The following is a 24,336-nucleotide window of genomic DNA, read 5'->3' on the forward strand; positions in this document are numbered from 1 at the left end:
AACCTGGTCACGTGTGTGCTCACGAAGGTCACCAAGTGGTAAGAAGTTAGATCTAGAGGAAGTGAGATCTGGCGCTGGAACGTGGAGGCCCTTGTGGTTGGTGCGGGTGAGAGGTGGTGGGGCTGTGCTTATCGCTGACCCTGGAACACAGAGTGGGCCACAGATTCAAAGGATGCCAGGGCGTGAGATCTGACGGTGCCGGGTGACTGTTATTTATTATACATGGTAGGGAAAGGAAGGGAAACAGTGGAAGGTGCTTGCAAGACTCCTGGCTGGGCGCACAGTGATCCCATTAGCCTTGAAAGAGAATCTGTGGGGATAATCAGGTTGGGAGTGGAAGGAGGAAAAATTAAGAGTTCATTTTTAGACACGGTGAAATTTGAGGTGCCTGAGGGACATACATGTGGAAATAGAGATGTCCAGGAGCAATTGGATATATGGATATGGAGCTCGGGAGAGAGGTCTGAGCCAACGATACAGATTTGGAAGTCATCGGTAATGGAGACCTGGGGGATCCTTTTGCAAATCAAATGCACACCACCTCTATGTTTGGGAAGTCCTGACTCTTACACATCGGTTTTGTTTTAGGCAAGGGAAATGTAAGCGGTGTCCCTTGTAAGCCCTAGGGAATGGGGGTTGCTTAGTTCCCTGATCCCAGACTCCTTTGCCACCTACCCCAGGTGCTGGTGGCATAGCCCAGAGCATGGGGTATGTTGGAAGGAAGACCCCAGGGACCCAGCATCCCCCAGGCATTTTCCAGTGACCTGTGAGGACTCTGATTCTCCAGGTTTGGATTCCAGCAGCTGGTAGCTAGCTTAAAAGTGATGAGGCTGGCGTCTCCACACCCCTAACTAGCTATCTCTTTGACATGTGCCTTCATGCCAAGACTCTAACAGTTGCTAACAATTAAAAAAAAAAGTCTTTCTTCTGTAAACAATATGTTGGCATATGCAACATGCAAGCTGGCTTATGCTTCTGAGTGGCTCTGTGCTGGCAAATGGACCCTGCGGCCCCTCCTGGTGCCCACGGTCGTGTCTCGGACCCCAACCCTCAAATGTCAGGAGGGGACACTGCGATGACTTGCCAGCTGAAGGAAGCTGCCTCGCAGATCCTGCCAGCACTGCTGAATATCCACAGTACAATCCCCACACGCTACCTGCAAGATGGAAATATTTTTAGGCATTCCAGAAAGATTTCGTTTCACAGTTTTTCTGAAAGGTTGTAATTAACTGCAGCGAGCAAAAGAATGTATTTTTAAAAATAAAAGTGGGGGAAGTAGAGCAAAGCAAGCGCCACGGTTTTGTCAGTTCTTTTTGGTAGGTGGGTTCTTGTCATCCAGGGGGGCTGGGGGACGGGCGAGAGGGGCCAGTGGAGCTCACTCCAAGTGGATCAAAGGAGAACCCAGCACAGAAATTTGCTCGAAGCAAATTCTTTCCGCCTGATGTCTCCTGCAGGGGCGCGGAAGCATCGCCTGCCCTGTTCCTCATTAGCAAGGGTCCATCTCGCAGAGCTGGGGAGACCCCAGTTCCAGGGGAGAGTGCAACAGCCAAGATCCACTAGTGGTTATTTTTAGAATCCGGGGCGGGGGGGTTGGGGGGGCAGGAAAGTCATGGGGCCATTGGTTCCTCGTGCCAGCGCCTTTCTCTCCAGATTGTTCTGCGTCCCCCCCACCCCCACTCAACGCCCAACACACAGAGAAGTCTCCGAACCACCTCCACTATCCCTCCCTTGATTCCTCTCATGAATCTTGTTTATTTTTATTCAGAAGGTGGGTATTTTATTCCCAGAGAAGGGAACCGGAGCCCCAGACAAGGAGACTTAGGTGAAATGAGCTCCCCGGATGACAGAGTTCATGGCCTAGCCCGTCAAGGAGGGAAGGAACCCACACCGTGTGAGCCTTGCAGAAGAGGATGGGGGTCAGGAGGTCTGACTGACTTCAAGTCCTGGCTGTGCAGCCAACTTGCTGAGAGCCCAGGAGTCGGCCAGGCAGGGAGGGAGCCTGTTCCTCCTCCCCACTGTCATCTCTTCTCTGTGCCCCCATCACCTGGGCATTCACGGCCAAGTTGGTTGCACAACTCATGGTGCCCACATGACAGGAAGAGTACAGTGTCCTTTTGGGGGACAGGGAGGAGGGAAGAGTTTCCAGAACCTACCACAGCATTTCACCTGTACTAACCTGTCATCTCTGCCCTGGGACACACTTGACTCCACTGGCCACTTGATGCTCCACCAGCACGTACGGGGTTAAAGGGAGGCTCCCAGTGGGGCCCGAGGACAGAAGGTTCCAGGCTGCAGCTCCATTTGGGAGATTCTGGTGGAGCCTTGGCCTTGACCAACCCACCTTTCCCTCCCTCCCTCCCACCCAGTTGGTCTTGCCTTTCTTTTGGTAATAGTGGAAAGAGTCTCAGACTTGTTAAATAACAGTATGTATACGTCATATGAGAATCTTAGTGTAAGACACCCCGACCTGCTTCCAGGGATTGAGTTCACCTCTAACTTCCTCCTACTTCAGATCACTATGGACCACAACAGATGAACTGACCCCCTGGGCCCTATCCGTTCCTTCCCAAAGAGCCGCATTTTTCCGCGAGCCTGATCTCATCCCAGACAGATGTTTACACCTTGGGAGAGCCTGATTCCTTTTCCTGTTGGGTCAAAAGCAAAATGAGACAGCATTTGGTGACTGAAGTGGGAACTAACTGAATGATCCTTGCAAATGACAAGTCAGCCAAATTTGGGAAATCCTAAAGTTGCTGTTTTTTTCCCCCATGCTTCTAGCAGGTATCATGGGATTTTTTTTTTTTTTTTTTTTTTTTGCATCACAATGTCAGACACACTTTGTATCTTTCATCAGACCCCGGAAGAAGTACCTAATCTTGGACTCCTCTGGGCTCCCACAGCTTTTCCTCCAAATCCGTCTTATCACTGTGTGCCCCGCATCAGCATTATTAATGGCTTCCTTTATCTCTTCCTCCTTGACCAGAAGTTCCTTGAGGGCAAATTTTCCGATTTCCTGCGTATTCATCATTGTAACCCCTACCGTGTCTAGCAGGCAGGAGTGGCAATAATAGCACATAACAATTACAAAGCCCTTTCTGGTTTATAAAAAGCTCCCAAACACGCCCTATCGGGAGCGAGCTCGGAGCGACGTAGGTAGAGATGATTATCCCCCCTTCACAACTAAGAACTGAGGTTTAGGGAGACTCTGTGACTTGATCACCATCAGGCAGCTGGGGAATTAGAGACACATCTCAAACAAGGATTTTCTGCCTCACGTCTAGGACTTCCTGATAATGTTCTAAGTAAATGAACGCATGAATGAATTCATGACCTCAAGAACCGAGGAAGTAGTAGAAAGGAGATGATGTCAGGAGCCCAGACAAGCTGACAAGTGGAGGCAACATGGTCCATTCACCCCGATTCTGGGTGTGCAGCCTCCCTCGGGGCGGGGCAAGGGCACTGCTGCCCCTGCCTCTGTGGCCTTGCAGGTGTGTGATCCCATTTCCCTCCCGCAGATTCTGACGGTGTCTGGACCACCTGAAGGAGGGACTCGAGTGACCATCCATGGCGTGAACCTGGGCCTGGACTTCTCTGAGATCGCCCACCACGTGCAGGTGGCTGGGGTGCCCTGCACCCCCCTGCCAGGGGATTACATCATCGCAGAGCAGTGAGTCTGGGGTGCTCTGTCCCATACTTTTCCCCCTTGCAGCTGAAAGGGGGGGAAGCTGCCTCTCCCTTCTTGGGGATTTCTCCAGGATTCCCTCCCATCCCACGGACCCTGCCTGGGAAGCCTTCCCAGAGCCCCCTTCCCCTCCCACCTCCTCTCCCGAAGGCTCCTATCCTGAGTGATTCCCCGCTCCCTGGTTCCTGTGGCATCAGAGCTCCCAGCACGACACTGCCCCTCGGTCTGCCTTGGCCCGGCTGGTGGCACCTGAGCCTTGCTCCCAACCAACCCAGGCTCCTCCTCGGTCCCCCGGGCCCCTCCCCTGCCAGCCCCCATTGGAATGCATCCCGCACGGTGGGCTGCGGGCAACAATTTGTTTGGCTCGTGGGGCTCTGACAGCAGCTTAATCCGAGCAGGGCCTTCGCCGGAGCAAATTCATTTATTTCACTAAGGGAAATGTCAGCTGGAAATTAGAAAATAGGCGTGTAGTGGCGGACAGGCGAGCGGGGCTCCAGGAGTGACATATGTTCCAATTTGGGGCGTTCATTTGGCAGTGGCGCCGGCTGTGGAGGTGGTGGGCAGGGGATGGGCACAGAGCTGAGGGCAGAAGGGTGGAAGGAGGGATGCTTTCCGCCCCCCCCCCACCCAGGAGAAGGCAAAGGGAGCATCCAGATCATTCTGCTTGATTTGTCAGGTAAAGTGGGGTCAGGTCACCCAGTTCTACTGAAAACACAGCTGGGCCAGGGGTGCCCAGAACCCTCCGAGCAGCAGCCTGGTGGGAGGGGCTTCTCTCCCGTAGCCCCACCCCCGGGGTCCAGGCCCCTTCTCCTGGGCCTCCCCAGAATCGGCCTTGAGTAACACCCAGAAACATGACAACACTTTATCTTCTGTCAGCACTTGCACGTCCTCATGCGTTGTCTCACTTGTAATTGGGGAGGACGCCGAGAGATAGGTGCTGCCCTCGCCCTTGGCAAAGCAGGAGAGAGCCACAGTCTTGGAGAAGTGAAGGGACTTGGGCAGTTCACCCAGTGCACAGGTGGCCAAGCAGAGCGGGAACCCGAGGCCCCTGACTTCTCCAGATCTCTCCATCTCATAAGAGCAATGGGGCAAGGCTCCTGGACAAGAGCCGTCCGAAAATTCCGTGACCCAGCAGCGAGTGGCCTCTGGGGCCACTGGGGGCAGGGCCCGCGGTTCCAGTGTGGCCCAGAGCAGGCTCAGAGTCAGAGGAGTGAATTCCCAGACTCCGAGGACCACAATGAGGACCCCTCGCCCCCGCAGTGGGGACAAAACGGGGCCATTCAGATCCTTCGAACCAGACCCAACTTCTGGACAACCATATATCCCTGCGAGGACTGACTCTTGGAGGAAAGACTGGCCGGGTCTCCAGAAAAGAGATGGGGGGTTGGGGATTGACAGAAGCTGTGCTTCTGAGCCAGAAGAGGAGGTCAAGGCATCGGGGACAGGAGGCAGGACAGCCTGTGGGGTCCCTTCCCATCAGCACCCTGCCAGGCTGGGCTAGATACTCGGTCCCACCATCCCCGAATCCACGGTGGCTGCAAGGATCTGCCTTGGGCCTCTGGACACAGGCCAGGGCTCCTACTTAGTGAGATGCCGCAGGGCCAAAGGACAGGGTCTCAGGGACCGACGGGTAAGGCTCTGAGCTGAGGAGTACAGTCTTGAGCAGCTGGACGTGGAGACCTCATGAGCTTTGGGACTCGTAGGTGGTCTAAGTCCTGGCTGCTCCGGGGCCTTTGCAAACTGTCCGATCTCTCGGACCTTCACCAGCCTGGTGGAGATCATGAGGCCTACTGCACGGGCTTGGGGGGAGATTCAGTCAGATGGGGAAATGGAGACCACGGTGTGCCTGGGAATGTGAGGGAATAGTCTGTCTTTGAAATCAAAGGCCCCAGGGCCACGGGGGAGAAAGAGCCGAGAGAAACCAGAAATGAGGATGTGGGGGGAGCCGGGGGAGGTGACTGACTGGTCGCCGGGGGTCCCTGCTGAGACTGGTGGTCCCCACCCTAGAAAACCTCTCACCGCCTTCTTCTGGGGCACAGGAGGGGCAGGAGGGAGCAAGCGCTCTCCGCACCTCAGCTGGTGCAGCCCTGCTTCCCAGCCATGCCAGGCTCATTACCACTCTGGAGGTTTCGGAGTTTGTGAACCTCATTAAAGCCTCCATCCCAGGCAGTGAGCAGCAGGCGCAATCGTTACAGATGTCTGGGCGAGATGAATTTGGCTAACCGGGCCAGTGCAGTGTCCCGGGTGCGGGCAGGATTAGCGGGCACGGTAATGGCTCACCGTATGCTGGTGCCACGCCATCCATCACTCAGCAATTAGGTTAATGTTGGTTAAAGGGCCCCACTTAGTCCTGCAATCAGCACCCCACCGGTCTGTGGAGGGCCAGCTGATTCCATCACAGGACGATTTCTGGGTGATTAGACACAGGTAGAGGCCGAAGCTCAGCCTCTCCTGGGACAGGGACTCTGTGTGAGAAGGATTCAGCCGAGGTCCTCAAACACAGCCTCCCCCATCTGCTGCACCTGTGACCCCCGTCATGGTTGGCTGGATGTTAGAGGCGTGTGCTCCCCCACCCAGAGGTGCACGCTCATGGGGAGAAAGGCACCATCTCTGCCAGACTATGGGGGTGAGGGCACTGGACTGGGTGCCAGGAACTCAGCTACTGATGAGCTGGGTGACCTTGGGCAAATCACTTTGCTCCCAGATTCTCAGACGTCTCATGTGGAGAATGAAGAAGTGTAGACATAGGTGATCTCGACAACTGCATCTATGATCCTTGGGATGTCAGAGCAGTAAACTGTGTGCCCCATGGAACTGCAACTCCTCCCATCAGCAAGCCTGTGGGCATCACGAATGTGTCTCCAGAAGCTCCCTGTCAACCAGGAGGGAGTTGAACCTCCAAACGTTGAAGCTGGATGATTATTAGTTTCCTCATTTTGCAAGGAGAAGCTTTAGGCATCCCCAGCTATCGTCTCCTTATGGTCTATAGGGAGTCTAGAGCCACCAGAGACACCGGGAGGAGGCCAGGAAGGCAGGAGGCCCCCAGAAATCAGACCACAGGAACTTCACCAATTTGTAAGGCTTGAAGGAGGAAGCGGTGCACACATGCACACGCCGCTGCCTGGGGTCATCTACACCCAGGAAGGTAGGGGGCATAGATAGATGTCAGCACCTTAGGAACCCAGCTGGCACTTCCCCACCTCCCCCCACATCCTCTCACACCCCAGCATCCTCAGCTGCACCCTGGCATTGCTGCCATCGCTACCCTGCCCCTTCCCCAAAAGACAGAGAAGACACCCGTTAATTCTATAGCGGTAGAGTAGAATGGTCAAAGGCCTCAGCGTTGGAGTCAGGCGGGGCTGGACTTGAACCATGGCTCGTCCACTGTGGCTGCGGATGGGCCGCTCAGCCTCTCTGGGCCTCAGTGCCATTGCCCGTGAAGGAAGGGAGCACACCGTCGATCTCTGGCGCCTCGCTGCAGCCCAGTCCCTGCTCCCCTGCGTCACTCCGCTCCCGGTGGGGCATTCGGAGCCCCTTGGGCAGTGCCCGTCTCCCGCCCATCCCTCTTCTCCCAGGCCCTCGATTCGTAAAGCTTATCTTCTGGGACATGAGCCCCGAGCAAGAAAATGTTCTAGAAAAGACGGTGCACCTGAAGGCTTCGGGCCATTGTTAACCTCCCTCCAGAGAGAGCTGAACAGCCCATTTTAGGCCTTGTCCTCTCCTAGACGGACCCCTGAGTCCAAGGAAGGAAAAGTATGCCCCCGACTCACATGTTCCCATATTTCCTCTCCCTGATGCCCAGTCGAGCCTGCCATGATTTCCTCCTCCTTTCTTCCGGAGGATGACTCTGGCCCTGGGATGGGGGTGAGGGGTGGGAGACAAGAGAACCCTGATTAGAAGAGAGGGACAGAGATTGATCTGCTTCTCCCCTCTTATTTGTCCTCCTCTTCCCCTGCAGTAGATCACAGAGTCTCCCCTGCGGCCCCTTGGGAGCACAGAGACGCGGTTTGCAGGGGGGCAGGGACCCCAAGCGGGGGGCAGGCGCTGGGGCCCAGGACCCAGGGGGAGGGATTTGTTACTCCAAGCAGGTAGCAGCATGAAAATAACCACACACAGTACCTTAAATTAAGCTTCTCAAATGCTCTGCTAATGAGGTTTAAGAAGACAGTTACGTGCAAAAAACTAATTGATCATCACCACCGCCTTTACTCCGCGTTCGTGATTCATTTATTTATTCATAGAGGAAGGGAAGGGAGAGTCTCCTTCCGTGAGCATTCAGTACTGTCTTGTCGAATCTAATATGCTAAACGTAATAAGACAGTTATTGCATGTTAAGTAAATATTCACCGGGAGTTAAAGTACTTATTTGGGATTAACTGTTATGAAGGAGGTGGAGATCCCTGGCACGCCGTGTGTGTGAGCATGCGGCGTATTTGTTTAGCGCGAGTTTTATTACATCGAAATGAAATCTCTGTTTAGTTACCTTCCTTCCTAGAGAAGCTGTGGAGATAAGCACCGCCCGGTTAAACACGGATCTTCCCCGCAGCGCCGGCGGAATGCTGGGGATTAGTGCACCAGGGGCTGTTTCCCCGACGCCCCGCTAAGCAAACCTGCCAGGGGCACCGGACTGTTCTGAACTCTCCCATGGTGTTGGGAGGAGAAGGAAAGTCCTTTCTTCCGTCCAGAGCTTCTTTGCCCGGGCCTGGTGGGGCTCTTGCGCTCCCCCCCGCCGCCCTGTGCCTTATAATCCTAGCAAGAGGAACCCCCCAGAACCCGATTTCTCCAGTCTCTCCCACCCTTCTGAGAAGGCTGCTGTGGCCAAGGCAACCAGTCTCTAAATGTGCTTGTTGTAAACGGATCTCAGGCACCAGGGGAGTCATCACCGGGGGTATTGATCTGAACTTGAGGAGAGAGAAGGCCGCACCCCCCCTCTTCCCTCCAGCTACCCAGCATCTTAATGTGAGACGTGACTTCCAACCTCACGGCTGGTTCACTGCCTCGCCCACCAGCTTGGTGCACTCAGACCTTGATTAAGTGGGAGTCCGGTGTCAGCTGCCGTCCTAATGAACTCGTCCACCGTCCACCCCTTCGCCTGCAGCCGCAGGACTGCGCTGCTCCCGTTGGCTGGGAGCTGGGAGCTCCTGTCTGGGGCGCTCACTATCTCACCAGATTATCTCTTCCCTTTTTAAAACTCACTGTGGGAAACGAACCACAATTGAATCCGCTTGGCAAACAGGCCCTCACCCCCTCCTTTAGGGAGACTTGCAATTTTGTCTTGTCACGCAGGAAAGAGCACTAACTGAATCACTGCTCCCAGGTCTCTCTGTTGGACATTGGGTTTTATTCGACAGCAACCCGGTAGCTACCCAGGGCTATGTGCTGCACTAGGCAATGGGAATACTCCAGATACGGGTTTATTCAGAGAATTAGGCAGCATGGAGTTCCGAGGCTCTGCAGGCTTTTGAGGTGATCTCATTCATCCTCTCCCTGTATGGATGAGAGGCTGAAGCCCAGAGAGGGAAAGCACTTTACCCAGGGTCACACAGCCGGACGGGTGAGCAAGCTGAGCCTTGGTAGGGCACGTGTGCAAGGGGGTGATTAGTCATTTAATGGGACGGGGGTGAGCAGTGCAGGCGGGGATGCCAGCTGTAGCCCGGCCTCTCACGGGAAGCTTTGCTCTCTCCTCAGGATCGTCTGTGAGATGGGCCATGCCCTCGTGGGCACCACCTCCGGGCCCGTGCGCCTGTGCATTGGCGAGTGTAAGCCCGAGTTCATGACCAAGTCGCATCAACAGTACACCTTTGTGGTGAGTGTGGGGTCCTGCGCAGGGCTGTGAGCTCCCAGCAGGGCCACATTTCTGTTCCAGACTTCGCCCCGGGGAGGCCCCAGAGCCCGCTCCCAAGCCAGGACTACCCCTGTGTGACTACCAGTGCTGCTAGAGTCCCAGAGAGCCACAGGTCCGAGTTCTAAATAAGGCCACATCAGGCCTTTCTTAGAAAGCGCCTGCCTTCGGCCCAGGGTGTGATCCTGAAGTCCAGGGATCGAGTCCCACCTGGGGCTCCCTGCAGGGAGCCTGCTTCTGTCTCTGCCTGTGTCTCTGCCTCTCTCTCTCTCTCTGTGTCTCTCATGAATAAGTAATTAAAATCTTAAAAGAAAAGAAAGTGGATCCTTCCCACCGGGTGGGGAGGGGCTGCCCCTTGTCCCGCCAATGTGACATCTTAGTCTCATTCCAGCCTAATGAGCACAGATCGCCTGAGGGACCTAATTAAAAAGGTCTAAATTTATCCACATGCTTTGTTTTCTGCCAAGGATATTGTAAGTGGGAATTTAGAGAAGTCACTTCAAATCCGGTGGGGACGTGCGTCTGTGGCAGGCCCACGGGAGCAGGGGGTGGGGGGGTACGTGTGAGTTGCTCTGTGGGATGGTGTGGTTGTGTGCACATACACGCACACTCTCACACCTGAAAACATCTCTTGGCGCTCAGGCAGCAGGTAATAGAATCACAAAGGCTTTCTTTAAGGCTGGGGCTGTCTTCCTACCGAATCAATAGCGTGTTTCTGGGGCCCTGGAGTCTGCTGGGGCTGTCTTCCCACTGAATCGATAGCGCACTTCTGGGGCCCTGGAGTCCCTCTTCTGACACTTACCTGTATCACCACGTTGAGTTGTTCATTAAAAAGTGTTAACACCAGCCAATGGGGTCAAACCAGCCTTGCTGAGAGTTTTGAAAAATCATTAGACCACAAAATTTTATTCTCTCCAAAGCATTTACTGCTTGCTTTAGGTTTTCCAGGCTCTACCTTCCTATCTTGGCATCTCTGCTTTTTTATCCTACTCGTCTTTTTTTCTCAGATGGGAGAGTACTGCAGCCTACCTGCCGCCAACCTACCCCGTCTCTGATGCAGGACAGACAGGGTCTTGCAAACACAGAAAGTCTGGGTGGAGAGAGAACTGTAGACTGCCCCTGCTGGGGGTCAGAGGGGGGGGGGGGGCTTTAGAGATAATTTAGCCCACCTTGTCTCAATGTTGGAGCAAACAAAAGCCCAGAATGATCCAGAAACTAGCTTCAGGGCCCGTGGGTAGTGAATGGCTGATGCGGACTAGAATTTGTGCAGGTGTAGTTGCTCAATTAAAAGGCACTTTCCATTCCACTCCTCTGTCCTCCGGGCAGGAGCAGTTGTCTCTGATTTAGGTCAGCCACCCGATGCATTAGAGACCAGATGACACTTCTTTGAAGCTTCAGATTTAATTTTACAGCTTAGTGAGTTTACTAGAAAGCCCTGGCCATTGATGGGCCAGCCTCCTCATGAAGGTTGGGGAAGCCACGCCAGACATTTACTGACAGGGCTCTGCCCCAGGCCCCCTGCTGTGCCCCCTCACATGCTTCAGAGGAGGCAGGACCTGTGCATGGGCCACATTTAGCCCCTTGGTGGCTCGATCTAGACAAGGATGCTTTATTCAGTCTTATCGATTTTGTGCCAAAAAAAATCAGTACCGGCTCCAGATAGAGAAGCATTTTCAAATTGCTCTCAATTTGTAAACTAATTGATAGATTAGTCAGTGCTACCTTTGCCTTCCCATCAGTGTTATTATGAGCGTGAGATTCCCCAAGGAGTTAATTAATTCTAAAACGTGGTCCTTCTGCCTTCCCTGGACATACCAGAGCCTCTTCTTAGAAACAGTCTCAACTCTGAGATTAGAGATTAGAAAGGGCAGGAAAAGTACCTGCACCCCGAGCATAGACTCAGTCCCTCCTTTGACCCTTATGTCTAACCTCGGGTCTGTCACTTTGGGCCAAACCTGAGCTGTGATCACTTCCCTGCTTCTTTTCAAAGAACCCTTCCGTGCTGTCACTCAACCCCATCCGAGGACCAGAATCGGGAGGCACCATGGTGACCATCACAGGCCATTATCTCGGGGCTGGGAGCAGTGTGGCTGTATACCTGGGCAACCAGACCTGCGAGTTCTATGGGTAAGATGCATTCAAAGGAGCCCTAGGAGGCTGGTCATGTGAGGCGTGTGCACACCTGCTCCTGGGCGTGTTCACACAGGTGCCCACCCCATGGCTTCCACAGTGTGGGCCACGTCCTGGACCCAAACACCATTCCCATCCCTGTGCGAAATATACAGCACTACTCAGTTTGTAGCAATACATACCACTAGTGAACATATCAAGGGACTAGATGCTTCTAAAAATAATTAGGATGAGGGCCATGAGGACTGCTGATGAGGAAGGTCCCAGAAACTCTTCAGTCATCACTGGGACTGAGCATTGATGAGGTCCCCATTATGGAGACTTGAGAAACATGGAGACCACATGGCCTCAGTCATCAGCAAGCACACAGACTCATCCTCAGGGCATCTCTTGGGCATAAAAACCCAAACACTTCCATTCGCCAGATACACTGATGAAGCCCTGGGGATCTGCAGAATCCTGAGAGAATTCTGACAGGCCCCATGGGTGAGACCCCAACATGCTCAGTAGTATCTCGTTGTCTCCTCCTCGGATTATAAAATCCCCGAGGGCAAGGACTGCGTGTTCTCTTCTCTACATAGTTGATGCTCAAGGAGTATTTGTTCAGTGACTGACCAGACCCTAAGCACTGGCTCCTTAGTCTAATCTAGAAAAATCCAGAAAAGAAAAGATCACCCAGAGCCCATGAAGCCCTGCCCCTGCCCCACATTCTCTAACCCCTTTTTCTAATTTGTTCCCTCCCTCCAACCAGAGTTGAGTCTCCTATAGAAAGAGGGACCTATATCCATCGATAAGGGATCCGCTCCATTGTGTAGAGTAGGAAAGAACACTTCTGGGCCATCCACACCCTCAGACCGAGGAAAATTCGCTCTCAAGCCAGAGAGCTCTCCTCGTTGCCCAGACCTTTCTTCACCAGCCTCCCGCTGTCCCCCCGTCAGGCGGTCCATGAATGAGATCGTGTGCGTCTCCCCTCCGTCCTCGAACGGACTGGGCCCGGTGCCGGTTTCCGTGAGTGTCGACCGAGCCCGTGTGGATAACAACCTGCAGTTCGAGTACATAGATGACCCCCGGGTGCAGCGCATTGAGCCGGAGTGGAGCATCGCCAGGTGAGGCAGAGGTGGGGGGGATGCGCCCAGCTGCCACCTGACATAACCCCTTCGGCCCTGGGGGACTTGTGCGGGGACCCAGGCGTGGCGGCGGTTAGGGGTTTGAGAGAGCTTTTCACCTAACCCATCCTCTGCTTGTTCCCAGTGGCCACACGCCGCTGACCATCACAGGCTTCAACCTGGATGTCATTCAGGAGCCAAGGGTCCGAGTCAAGTTTAACGGCAAGGAATCCGTCAACGTGAGTACGCGCTAGTCTACCTGGCCCCCCACCCCCACCCCCGTAGCCACAGTTGTGTGTCTGCGTTTGCAATGAGCTGAGGTCCGTGTTAGGAGGAGCATCACCCTACTGGAGAAGAAAGTGAGCTCAAGACCCTGAGCCTGGAGTCACGGCCCCAAATACCTGAACCTTACAGTGACGCTAACAGTCGCAATATAATCATTGCTCCTTGGAAGGCAATAGTACGAGCTGATCAATGTACTGGCTCTTGAGCATGAGACACAGCACGAGAGGGCTCCTGGTCCGTGCCATGGTCACTCTGCGGTCTGATAAGAAGCAATGTGGAAGGGTGAAGAAATTCGGCCTCCAGATCCAGACGCTTCTGAATTGGAAGCGGGATACTGCTGTTCATTAGTCATACAACCGTGATCCCATCATTTATCCTCTGGGATCCTCTCTCCTCTGCCTGTAAATGCGAATGATAAGACTCTCCTCGCAGGGCGGTAACACGCCCGCGGCGGGCACGGGGTTGGCACCCAACAGACGTCAGTGGCTGCGTGCAGCTAGTTCCATGCCCGTTGCTAAGATGATCAGTTGAACGTTTTCCTTTACTCCACTATGCAGAGCCATGTAATTTAATTTTTTTTTCCTCTACGGGTTTTTGTGATTTTTAGAGAAGTCCCTGATCATAAAAGCGGAACGTCTGAGATGTCATTACACATTTTTTTGGTTTGTTCTAGTGGCTCCATCTCAGTCTTGTTAGCCAATATTTTCTGAAACATTATTGTATTCATAATTATAGTCCAGGAGATGCTATTATGGCCATTATTTGTCAGATAATTGCTATTATTACTGCTCTGACCCCAGGGGATTGAGTAGGCTGTGATGGAGATGGGAAAGACGGCACTGTATCTATCGTCTTCTCCCTGACAGGTTCCCAGCATGCTAGAAGCTTCCTTAGGAAACACAGAAAGGCACCAAATGCATGGTGTTTGAAGGCTAGATCTGGAAAGGTTACAGGGATCCTCTGGTCCATCCCCCTTCATGGTCTCGCTGAAGAAGTGAAGGCCAGAAGGGAGTAATGGCTTGCCCGGAACTATGAAGGTAGCTAGCTGGTAGTAGGGTCACCTGGATCCCCCAAACCCGGACTCTTCATGACTAGACCACGTGAGATGCTGGCGATTGGGTTGTGACATTCCCTCGTGGCAGAGATGTGGGGACACCTGTATCACACCTTCAGTGGCCACCGTGGTCGCAGCTCTTTGGGCTAAGAGACCACATGCCTCCTTATCCCAAGTGGAGAGTCTGATCCATGAATAAAAGAGCCTATGTCTCCACTCCACTTCCAGACTGAGCCCCGTGTTCCCAGTAGCTCACAGACCATCTTGTCCAACTCCAAGGCCTAAGTGGGAGGAAGGAAGGTGAGGGTAGAAATGGGAACGGTGCGCTCACCCTCGGGAGGGACAAAACCCCTACACAAATTAGGTACGTGTTTTAAAACGTAGGTTCTGGTATGACTCAGGTATGTCAAGGCCAACAGCATAGGAGACAACTGCCGATGGAAAGATCATCGGAAAGATCGTTTGTTCTATTCACGGATCTGCAGGGAAGGGGGTCTGCTATGCCCTGGGGGCGGGGGCGGGGCATGTGGGAAGCATCAGTGTGGGTGTAGAAGCAGGGGGAGAATAGGGCACCGCAGCAAGAGCCTTTATCATGGCTTCTGCAGGAAGGAACCCACCAGGCAATGTAAGCAGGTTTAGGATTGCCTGGTCCGAATCATTTCTGAGGGCTCTGGGGCTCAGGGGCTGTCCCTAGCTGCCCGGTACTTGGCCTGGTGTGATTAGACATGGTGGGTAGTTGTTCAGAGCGTGGAAAAGCAGGTGGTCGGGGGTGTGGGCTCTGGATTGGTTGGTTTGCAGTAGAACAGTGTGCCCTGGCAGACGGGCAAGTTGTTTGCTGTCTCTAGGCCCTGGCTGGCCCTGGGAGGGGACGGCCCCAAATGTCACAGCATCAGAAATGCAGCAAGTATTTGACATGGTTAACGTAGGACAGAGTACGTATGGGACTGACAAGGTTAACCTCCAAAGCCTGCAGCCTTAGTGCCCGGGAAGCCACCTGGAGAGAAGACTGGTCTGGGAAGGCCTTCCTTGGACCTGACATCCATCTGGAAAGGTCCTGATGTGTCCTCTCCCCTCACCAGGGCACACCAGTGGCAATCTCCCGAGCAAGTCCCCCGGTGCCCATCCCTCCCATCATGCCATTGAGAGCCGGGGGTGGGGGTGTCTCAGCAGTGAGCTGCCCGGGGTGTGCAGGCTGGCATGCCCGGAGGAGACGCCTGGACGAGTGGTTGTCATCGAGCCTGGCTCCACAACCAGAAGCTCATAAACTCTGCCCTGGGCCTTCTCTGTCTGGAGCGGTGGGAAAACAGCACCCTGCCCTGCAGGCCTGCTTGGGCCCCGGCTCATCCTCAGCCCATCCTCAGCCCAGGGGGGCTACCTCTTGCTTCTGGGTTTTAAAGCAGCCCCCGGGGGTGGGGGGGACTAGTGAGAAGGGCCAAAGCAAAGGCCGCAAAACCCCAAGGAATGTTTGGCAAACAAAGTGCCGAGGCAGCACCGGGCAGGAAGCAAACAGAGGCCGCTTGTTTCCGAGTGGTTTGCTTATTCACAGTCCAGTCTAGGGCGCTGGCAGGAGCGCGCACGAAGGTGGGGGAGCCGAGTGAAGAGGCCCTGCCCCGAGTTGCCCAGGCCCTGAGACTCCCGGGCCCAGCCCTGCCCCTCTGAGCGCACCCACCTGTCCCCCCTGCCCCAGCGTCCCCAGCTGGAGCACCGAGGGGACGTTCGTTTCCCAAGGGGCTGCCGCAGTCCGAGGGGAAAGGGTAGGAGCGGGCCCGGACCTCCAACAGGACCCGAAGCCCCCTGTGAGCTCTGCTGACGAAACTCTTCAACTCCTTCTGCAAAGTGGGGGTTAATCCTTGGAGCTCTGGCATCATCTCTGCGCAACTGTCAGCTTTTCTGCAGTTTCACACGAGGTCTTGTTTTCAGAACATGAAGCCCGTGTGCGTGTGTGTGCGTTGGCCAGACTCACAATATGTGTGGACCTGCCAGGACAGCATGTACTTGTGCAGCCGAGATCTCCCAGATGCCCTTGGCTGTCGCTGGGACACCCGGAGCCCGAGGCGGGGCCTGCTGAGCGCAAGCCAGGCGGAGGGGGTGGGAGGCCAGGTTTTGTCGACCAGCCACACGGGGGTCCCGTCGTGGTTTCTCTAGTCTGGCCGCTGCCTTGGGCAGCCCTGGAACTAAACCACCAGAGGAGGGCATGGCACCACTCATGCTAAGCAGGGGCCAGCTCAGCTAGGATTTCAGTAGGGACACCGGGGTCTACCCAGAAAGAGAGGACGACTTGAACTCCGTCTCGATACCTGGGCTGCTTCGTGGTGCTGAGCGAGGGAGCGCCTCGTTGCAAAAGAGAGAGCTCGAAGAGCTGAAGGATTCTTTTTATTCATTAGTGTATTCAATAAACATTAACTGAACACCTACTACGTGCTGGCGGAGTGCTCATCTCATGCTGCTCCCTGCTCCAGAACACACGCACACACACACACACACACACACACACACACACACACCCCTTACACTGCTCCTGTCCTGCTTTGCCTGCAAACGTTCTGTGCTCCGTAATCCCCAGGCCAGGCCTCTGCTGCTGTTCTGTCCCCCTGTGGCCTGTCCCCACACCCCACCTTTCCTTGTCTAGCTCAGTCCCACTCGTTCTTCAGATTACGTTACACTCAGTTCTTCCAAGGGACAGCGTCCCTGAGTCATCCTCAGGCCACGGCCGTGCACACTCACACACACGCAGGTCCTCCTACCCTACCTGGTCCTTGCCCACCGGGGCATTCCTCACACGCAGGTCCCATCTGCACTCCAGGGCCCCTGCCAAGACTGCGTTATAAAGCACGTGTGGTCCTTTTTCTCCCCCTGCAGACCGTGACGATGTCACTAGATGGCCCCAGCTCCTAGCACAGCGCCTGGCACAGAATAGATGCTCAAACAATGCTGGTGAATGAATGAATGAATGAATGATGTTAAATGCAGCCCCCCCCCAATTTCACAGCTCTTTTTGCCAAGGGGACTGACCCCTAATGAAGACAGCTAAGTAACCCAATGCTAACAGCCCACAGCAGAGGGTGGGAGGTGGTAGGGTGACACAACCACCACTACCCACCCCCTCCCTCCGCCTTACCCAAAGCTCAGTCTGCATTTAAATGCCATGTTCTGGGCCTCCTAGGTGTGCAAAGTTGTGAACACCACCACGCTGACCTGCCTGGCACCCTCTCTGACCACGGACTACCGGCCCGGCCTGGACACTGTAGAACGGCCGGATGAGTTTGGATTTGTCTTCAACAACGTCCAGTCTTTGCTCATTTACAATGACACCAAGTTCATCTACTACCCCAACCCAACCTTTGAACTGCTCAGCCCCACTGGAGTCTTGGATCAAAAGCCAGGATCCCCCATCATTCTGAAGGTAGGATGTGCAGAGTGCAGCCTGCCACACGCTGTGATGGTGACAGTCCCCTCCCCTGGCCCTTCTTGTTCACCCCCCTGTGCACGCGGACTCACAAAGCTGCCATCTCCCTGAAAAGGGAGCTTGTTTATAGATATCGACCCACTCTGTGATATATCTCGCACTTGGGATTCTCAAGAAACACTTTACAGTATTTCTGTTTGTTCTTGTGAGCTCTGGGACCCCAAAGTTCTGCAGCACATTGGAAGTAAACATTCCCTTTTATTGACCGCTGCCATGGCCACCAGAACCTGCGCTCACATTTCAGGAGGTCACGGTTCCCTGGAATTATCTGTCCGCCTGTTTTGTTGCTTTCGTTTGTATCCCACATGCCCTCATCCAGATTTTCACTTGTTCACCATTTGGTCTCCTCTTCCTGTCTTCTTCCCCCATCTCGTCCTCCCTTTCTTCCTCTCCCAGCATTTTCCCTCTGGCTCTCTAAATTGTGGCCATTTGATGTTTTCTCCAAAAACGTCTTGGGGAGGGATGCCTGGATGGCTCAACAGTTGAACGGCTGCCTTCGGCTCAGGGCATGATCCTGGAGTCCTGGGATCAAGTCCCCCGTAGGGAGCCTGCTTCCCCTCTGCCTACGTCTCTGCCTCTCTCTGTGTGTCTCTTATGAATAAATAAATAAAATCCTAAAAAAAAAAAATACTTCTTGGGGAGCCATCTATTGGTTTTTGCATGGCTGCCCTTCCCCCACCACCCTAATCTTTTTTGAAATAAGCAATTAACTTCTGTGTGCATGTGTCCATTATTTCTATTAAGATTACTGTTATTTGCAGGGCAAAAACCTCTGCCCTCCTGCCTCTGGAGGTGCCAAACTCAACTACACGGTGCTGATTGGAGAGACCCCGTGTGCTGTCACGGTGTCCGAGACGCAGCTCCTCTGTGAGCCTCCCAACCTCACGGGGCAGCACAAGGTCATGGTGAGTGAACTCTTCCTTTCACGACTTCCTCCTCTCCTGGCTGTGCATGCGTGATCTGTCCTAAAGTAAGGCCGTCCGTCTACCTCCTGCATAGCTCCTCGTCACCGTGTTCTCCATTGAAATGGGATAAAAAGCAGGAAGTTGTCTCTTATCCAAGTCTGTATTGTGTGGTTGTGGTCTTTCATGCCCTTTCTGAAACGTAAGGATTCGATGGCATGCCAGGGCTCTACAGCGTCTGTGTGTGTGCAATGCACAGGTTCACGTGGGCGGGATGGTGTTCTCTCCTGGCTCGGTGAGTGTCATCTCAGACAGCTTGCTGACCCTGCCAGCCATTGTCAGCATCGCGGCGGGCGGCAGCCTCCTCCTCATCATCGTCATCATAGTCCTCATTGCCTACAAGCGGAAGTCTCGAGAAAACGACCTCACTCTCAAGAGGCTTCAGATGCAGATGGACAACCTGGAGTCCCGTGTGGCCCTGGAGTGCAAGGAAGGTAAGTAGAGGCACTCCCTCACTTCCCGAACCCATCTTTCTTCATCAGCCTTATTACCTCCTCCCTACAGACAACTCACCTCGATAGTCATTCCTTCCACCCTAATCCTCTGTTTGCCCACCGGCCTCCCTTTGCCTTCAGCACCAGAGAAGTCCTATTAAGGATGCCTGCCTGCGAGGAGGGGGGGTGGGTAGTGCTCAGTCAGTTGAGCATCCGACTCTTGATTTCAGCTCAGGTCGTAATCTCAGGGTCGTGGGATCGAGCCCCACATCGGGCTCTGTGCTGACCATGGAGTCTGCTCAAGATTCACTCTTAAAAAATTAAAAATTAAAAAAATAAAAGAGTGCCCAGGGTGAGGCCCCAGGCCTGCTCATCTTGCGCTCTAGTCCTTCCTGTGCCTTGACTCACCCCCAAGCTGGCCCCCTGACTCTCCCTTCCAGGGCCTCTGTCTCCCCACAGACAGAGCCTCCCAGGCCGGGCTCTCAGACCCCAAAGACCCTTCCCTCCCCCTCAAAAATGGAAGTCCAGCTCCTGTGCCCTGCGGAGCTGCCCCAGGAGCATGTGCAAGCAGGAGCAGCAGCAGGAAGGGCAGGGAGCTCCCACCTGCCTCCTGCCTCACCCCCTCCCCCAGGCCTTGTTTCCCACCCGTGCCACAGGCTCTGAAGGCTGCCACTTGCTGGTGTCCTTGGCCAAGGACACATGTGAGAGTAGAGAATGTTTCCTTCTATCTCCCACGCAACCACAGCCTCGAGGTAACAGGTATCCCTGGCATCTCCTCGGGCTGAGGACCTAGCAGGCTCTCTGAGCAAACATTTCATTGAGGAATCAAAACATTTCTCCTTTTGCTGCAATCCTCAGGATCAGAAACAAGGCCTCTGCTGGATGAAAGGGAATATAGGGCCGGGGCAAGGTGGGGAATGGCTTCTCCCGGTGCTGGGGGTGCAGGGGGTGCATCAAGGGCGCCCCCAGGCTGAGTTTGGCATTCTTGGTGTCCTCTGTGTGGGTATTAAAATATGCATAAAATTTACCTTTTTAACCTTTGCAGTCTCGACACCCCAGGACTCTTCCTTCCTCCAGTTCAGGGGCGTTAAGTGCATTCACGTTGTTGTACAACCATCCCTACTACCCATCTCCAGAACTTTCTCATCCTCCCCCGCTGAAACTCTGGGCTCATTAAACAAAAACCCCCACGTCCCCTCCCCAACAGCTGCTGGCATCCATCATTCTACTTTCTGTCTCTGAATCTGACTACACTAGGGACCTCGTGCAGCGAATCATACCGTATTTGTTCTTCTGCGTCTGGTTTACTTCACTAAGTCGTAGCACGTGTTAGAATCTCCTTTTCAAGGCTGAGTCATATTCCATTGAATGTAGGGACCACTTGTGGTTTATCCATTTTTCTGTCCACAGGCATTTGGGTTGTTTCCACTTTTCAGTACCGCAAATAATATTTCTACGAACACAAGTATTCAAATATCTAAGTCCCTGCTTTCTGGTCTCTTGGGTACATACCTAGGAGTGGAATTGCTGGATCCTCTGGTAATTCTGTTTCTTTTTGGGGGAAGCCACCAAGTTGGTTTCCAGAGCAGCTGCACCAATTTTCATTCCCATCAGCAGTGCACAAGGGTGCCTGTGTAACCACATCCTCTCCAATACTTGCTGTCGTCTGTTTTTCTTTAAAAAGAAAAACGTGTTATTCATTTATTTATTAATCTGAGAGAGAGAGAGTGCCCACACCTGCATGCACGAGGAGGGGGAAGGGCAAAGAGGGAGAGAGAGACTCTCAAGCAGACTCCCCCGCTGAGTACAGAGCCTGACTCGGGGCTTGATCTCAGGACTCTGAAATCATGACCTGAGACAAAACCAAGAATCGGCCTCCTCATCAACTGAGCCACCCAGGCGCCCCTCCAGTTTTCTATAATAGCCCGCCCTAATGGGTGTCAAGTAGTATCTCATGTTCATTTTTGTGTAGGGTTTTTGCATCTTGATTTATTCTCTTGCTTGAAAGAAAAGGGGAGCAAAGCTGCCCATTCTCATCTCTGCTTCATCCCCTTGGCCACTGCCTGCCTCCCAGCTGTTTCTGGAACCTGCAGCCCCATGCATGCCCCAAATCCTACTGTTCTTCCCTTTGCTTTGTTTAAACTACACTTACAGTACACAGGCACATCCAAATTATGCATCAGCATAGAAGAGGACATAACAGAAATCGCCCACATGCCCACCACCTAAGAAAGGAGGCCTGGTGATACTTCACCCCTTCTGGAGATGCATCCCTACAACCCTCCCTCTACCGGCACCCCAGGCCCACCCATCCTTCTCCTGCCTTTCCCCTGGGTGCCCTCCTGAGCCCCCTGGTCTCCCTGCACTTTCATAGCTTTTGCTGAGCTCCAGACAGACATCAATGAGCTGACCAGCGACCTGGACCGCTCAGGAATCCCCTACCTGGATTATCGAACCTACGCTATGCGAGTCCTGTTCCCTGGCATCGAGGACCATCCCGTGCTGCGGGAGCTGGAGGTAACGCCTGCCACCCTCCCCGAGCCACCCAGCGGGAGCACAGGGCCTGGGTGTCCTGGGCAACGTGTATGGGGCTCCACAGCTTAGAGGAAGGTCAGGATCGGAGAGGGGTAAAAACAGCCGGGAACAGCGTCGCCACAAAAGGCAGATCATGGCCAGCGGGGTCACGCGGGCTCTTTGGGATGATTCCAGGGGAAGGCTCATTGTCATCTTTTTAATTAATGACTAAATTAATTAACTAAGAGTGTATCGCATCCTCAGATGGATTTAAGGTGGCTTAAGGAAAGACACATGATTCTGGGAGGTTTGTTTGTTCCTTTGTTGGTTTGTTTTACGAAAGATAATAGATCAGGGCAGAGAGGATTAAAGGGAGACTAGTAAGCCAGGCAAGTGTGGTGGAGCATCTCCTAGTATCCCTGGGAAAGTGGCACCCCATGGATGGCTCAGCCTGGCCTCCCAACCCCGTGGACGGGCGGGCACACCGGGGACCTCGAGGTGGGCTGTTCCTCCCCAGACCCGGGGTGGGGGGGTGGGGGGAAGGTGGGGGGGGCAGTTATAGGCATCCCGGGGAGAGGCCTGTCGCTCTGGCCAGAGGCTCCGGGGGAGAGCCGGGCGGGGAGGCAGGAGGCGGCCTCTGAGGGCGCCCGGCCGTCCCCCCAGGTGCAGGGGAACGGGCAGCAGCACGTGGAGAAGGCCCTGAAGCTCTTCGCCCAGCTCATCAACAACAAGGTGTTCCTGCTGACCTTCATCCGCACCCTGGAGCTCCAGCGCAGCTTCTCCATGCGCGACCGGGGCAACGTGGCCTCGCTCATCATGACCGGCCTACAGGGCCGCCTGGAGTATGCCACCGACGTCCTCAAGCAGCTGCTCTCCGACCTCATCGAGAAGAATCTGGAGAACAAGAACCACCCCAAGCTGCTGCTCCGGAGGTCGGTCCTACGGCCTGGGCGGGGGAGGCAGGGAGGGCAGTGGGGTTCCCCATGGGTGCACGATGAGCTCCCCGACCCCCCTGTGACCCCGCGCACCAAGGCCTACCTGGCGGCTCAGCGCCACGTAGGAGCCCGGGCCTCGGCTGGCAGCTGGGCTGGAGCCCCAGCTCCTTGACCCCGAGCCCGGACGTGGCCTCTCTGCCCTCCACTCCATCCCTGGCAAGCCCTCCCTCCCCGGAGCCCCCAGAGCTGCACCTGGTGAAAGCGTGAACCTCGGGTCCCCCATGGAGCCGGCGCGCCCCGAGGACTCAGTCACCACGGGCCAGCCACCCTGTTGGACACGCACTCAGAGCATTTCCATCATCCCAGAAGCTTCTAGGGGCAGCGGCGGGCTGGGCCTGGGTCCGGCCCACCTCTTCTGCACCCCGCTTCCGGGACCCCAAGTGACCGGCGGCCACCACCTGCCCCCACCCATCCCCATTGCCATCTTCACTGGCAGGGGAGAGGGCTGGAGCCCTTGGCAGCTGAGCCCACCGTCCCTGAGGCCCGGGGAGCAGAGCAGAGCTCTGGAGCTCCCCACCTGCTCCCCTCCGGCCCCCTCCTTAGCCGGCCCGGAGCTCCCAGCTCCCAGCTCCCAGCTCCCAGCTCCCAGCTCCCAGCCAGGGAGGTCTCAGGCTGCCAGACCCCACGTGGGCCCAGGAGGGAGGAAGAACGTCTTTGTTTCACGACTCCCGAGCCCCCATCCTGCCAATCTGAGCATTAGAAACTCTCATTAAGAACTGTTGTATTTAAATTAGAGCTAATCTCAGGCACAATGCAGGGAGAGGGTGCTGGGAGGGGCCCGGGGACAGAGCTACAATTTCTTCTGCCATTGTCACTCTTCCCCAGGCCCAGACTGCTGAGCAGCCCCGGCAAATGCCTGGGATCTACTGCAACCAGAGGGTATAATTTGCACCACGTGCAGGGTGTTAAAATCCCCCTCGGCATCCCCGTCACTGAGGGTCTGTCACAGGGGCTTTGTTCCTTCTCATTCCCCAGATCTGCAGCCCAGGAAACGGGGTGGGGAGGGGTGCTGTTTGCAGAAGCAGATCCCCTGTCTGCTAAACACTGGGGCACCCTGGGATCCACGACCCCACACAGTAACGACAGCCAAGGCTTCAGGCGCTGTTCTGAGCCCTTTACGTATATTAACTCATTCAGTCCTGACAACAGCCCCCTGAGATAGACATTATTGTCATTGTCCCCATTTGGAGTTGGGGGAAATGAACCCAGAGAGGGAAAGGACTCGCCCAGGGTCACACAGCCAGTCCATTGGGAGTCAGGATTGGAATACAGGCGGTCCGATGCTGCGAGGTTGGAGGGGCACACGTACCAGGGACCTCCTGGGCAGGAAGAGGAAGTATTTGGGCATGCAAGGAATCGCGAGGGACCGAGAAACTCTGTTTCTCATCCCGAGGCCAGCAGGAAGCAGGGAGCACTGGTGACTGACAGCCCTGTGGAGTGGCGGACTTGGCGCCTCCATCCGCAGACCCGCAGCACCGCTCCATTTCCACGGGGAAGGGAGGCCCAGAAAGAAGAGGCCTCTGGCCCAAGGTCACACTTCCAGCCCTGGGGTCCAGGCTGCCAGCCCTGGGTCCTTTGATGTCCTGTTGCTCTCTTGGGCCACGTTGCATGCAAGCCAGACCCCCTCTCCGAGACCCCTCCATAAAGGACTGCCCCTCATCCCTTCTCCCTCCCCAGGACAGAGTCTGTGGCTGAGAAGATGCTGACCAATTGGTTTGCCTTCCTCCTGCACAAGTTCCTGAAGGTGAGAGTGGGCGTGAGCCGGGGCCTTGAGTTGAGAGCCAGATGGGGGCCTGCTGCTCGTAAGCCTGGCCATCAGGGCTGTGTGGGGACCCCCTGGGAATAAGAACCTGCCTGGCCGGGGTG

The 24,336-nt window shown here is 54.8% G+C and overlaps 1 protein-coding gene across 1 annotated transcript in view; it reads left to right on the forward strand.

The window, feature by feature from the left end:
* Nucleotides 1-24,336, forward strand: part of PLXNA2 (plexin A2) — a 207,636-nt gene that overhangs the window by 169,947 nt on the left and 13,353 nt on the right. Inside the window, exons 13-23 of the mRNA XM_041757924.1 lie at nucleotides 3,516-3,667; nucleotides 9,371-9,488; nucleotides 11,515-11,651; nucleotides 12,593-12,760; nucleotides 12,906-12,999; nucleotides 17,263-17,502; nucleotides 18,327-18,470; nucleotides 18,727-18,961; nucleotides 21,336-21,478; nucleotides 22,139-22,407; nucleotides 24,148-24,214. Of these exons, the coding sequence (XP_041613858.1) occupies nucleotides 3,516-3,667; nucleotides 9,371-9,488; nucleotides 11,515-11,651; nucleotides 12,593-12,760; nucleotides 12,906-12,999; nucleotides 17,263-17,502; nucleotides 18,327-18,470; nucleotides 18,727-18,961; nucleotides 21,336-21,478; nucleotides 22,139-22,407; nucleotides 24,148-24,214 (1,767 nt within the window). The remainder of the gene's footprint in view (nucleotides 1-3,515; nucleotides 3,668-9,370; nucleotides 9,489-11,514; nucleotides 11,652-12,592; nucleotides 12,761-12,905; nucleotides 13,000-17,262; nucleotides 17,503-18,326; nucleotides 18,471-18,726; nucleotides 18,962-21,335; nucleotides 21,479-22,138; nucleotides 22,408-24,147; nucleotides 24,215-24,336) is intronic.

The sequence above is a fragment of the Vulpes lagopus genome, chromosome 1 (assembly GCF_018345385.1).
Source record: "Vulpes lagopus strain Blue_001 chromosome 1, ASM1834538v1, whole genome shotgun sequence".
Classification (NCBI taxonomy): domain Eukaryota; kingdom Metazoa; phylum Chordata; class Mammalia; order Carnivora; family Canidae; genus Vulpes; species Vulpes lagopus.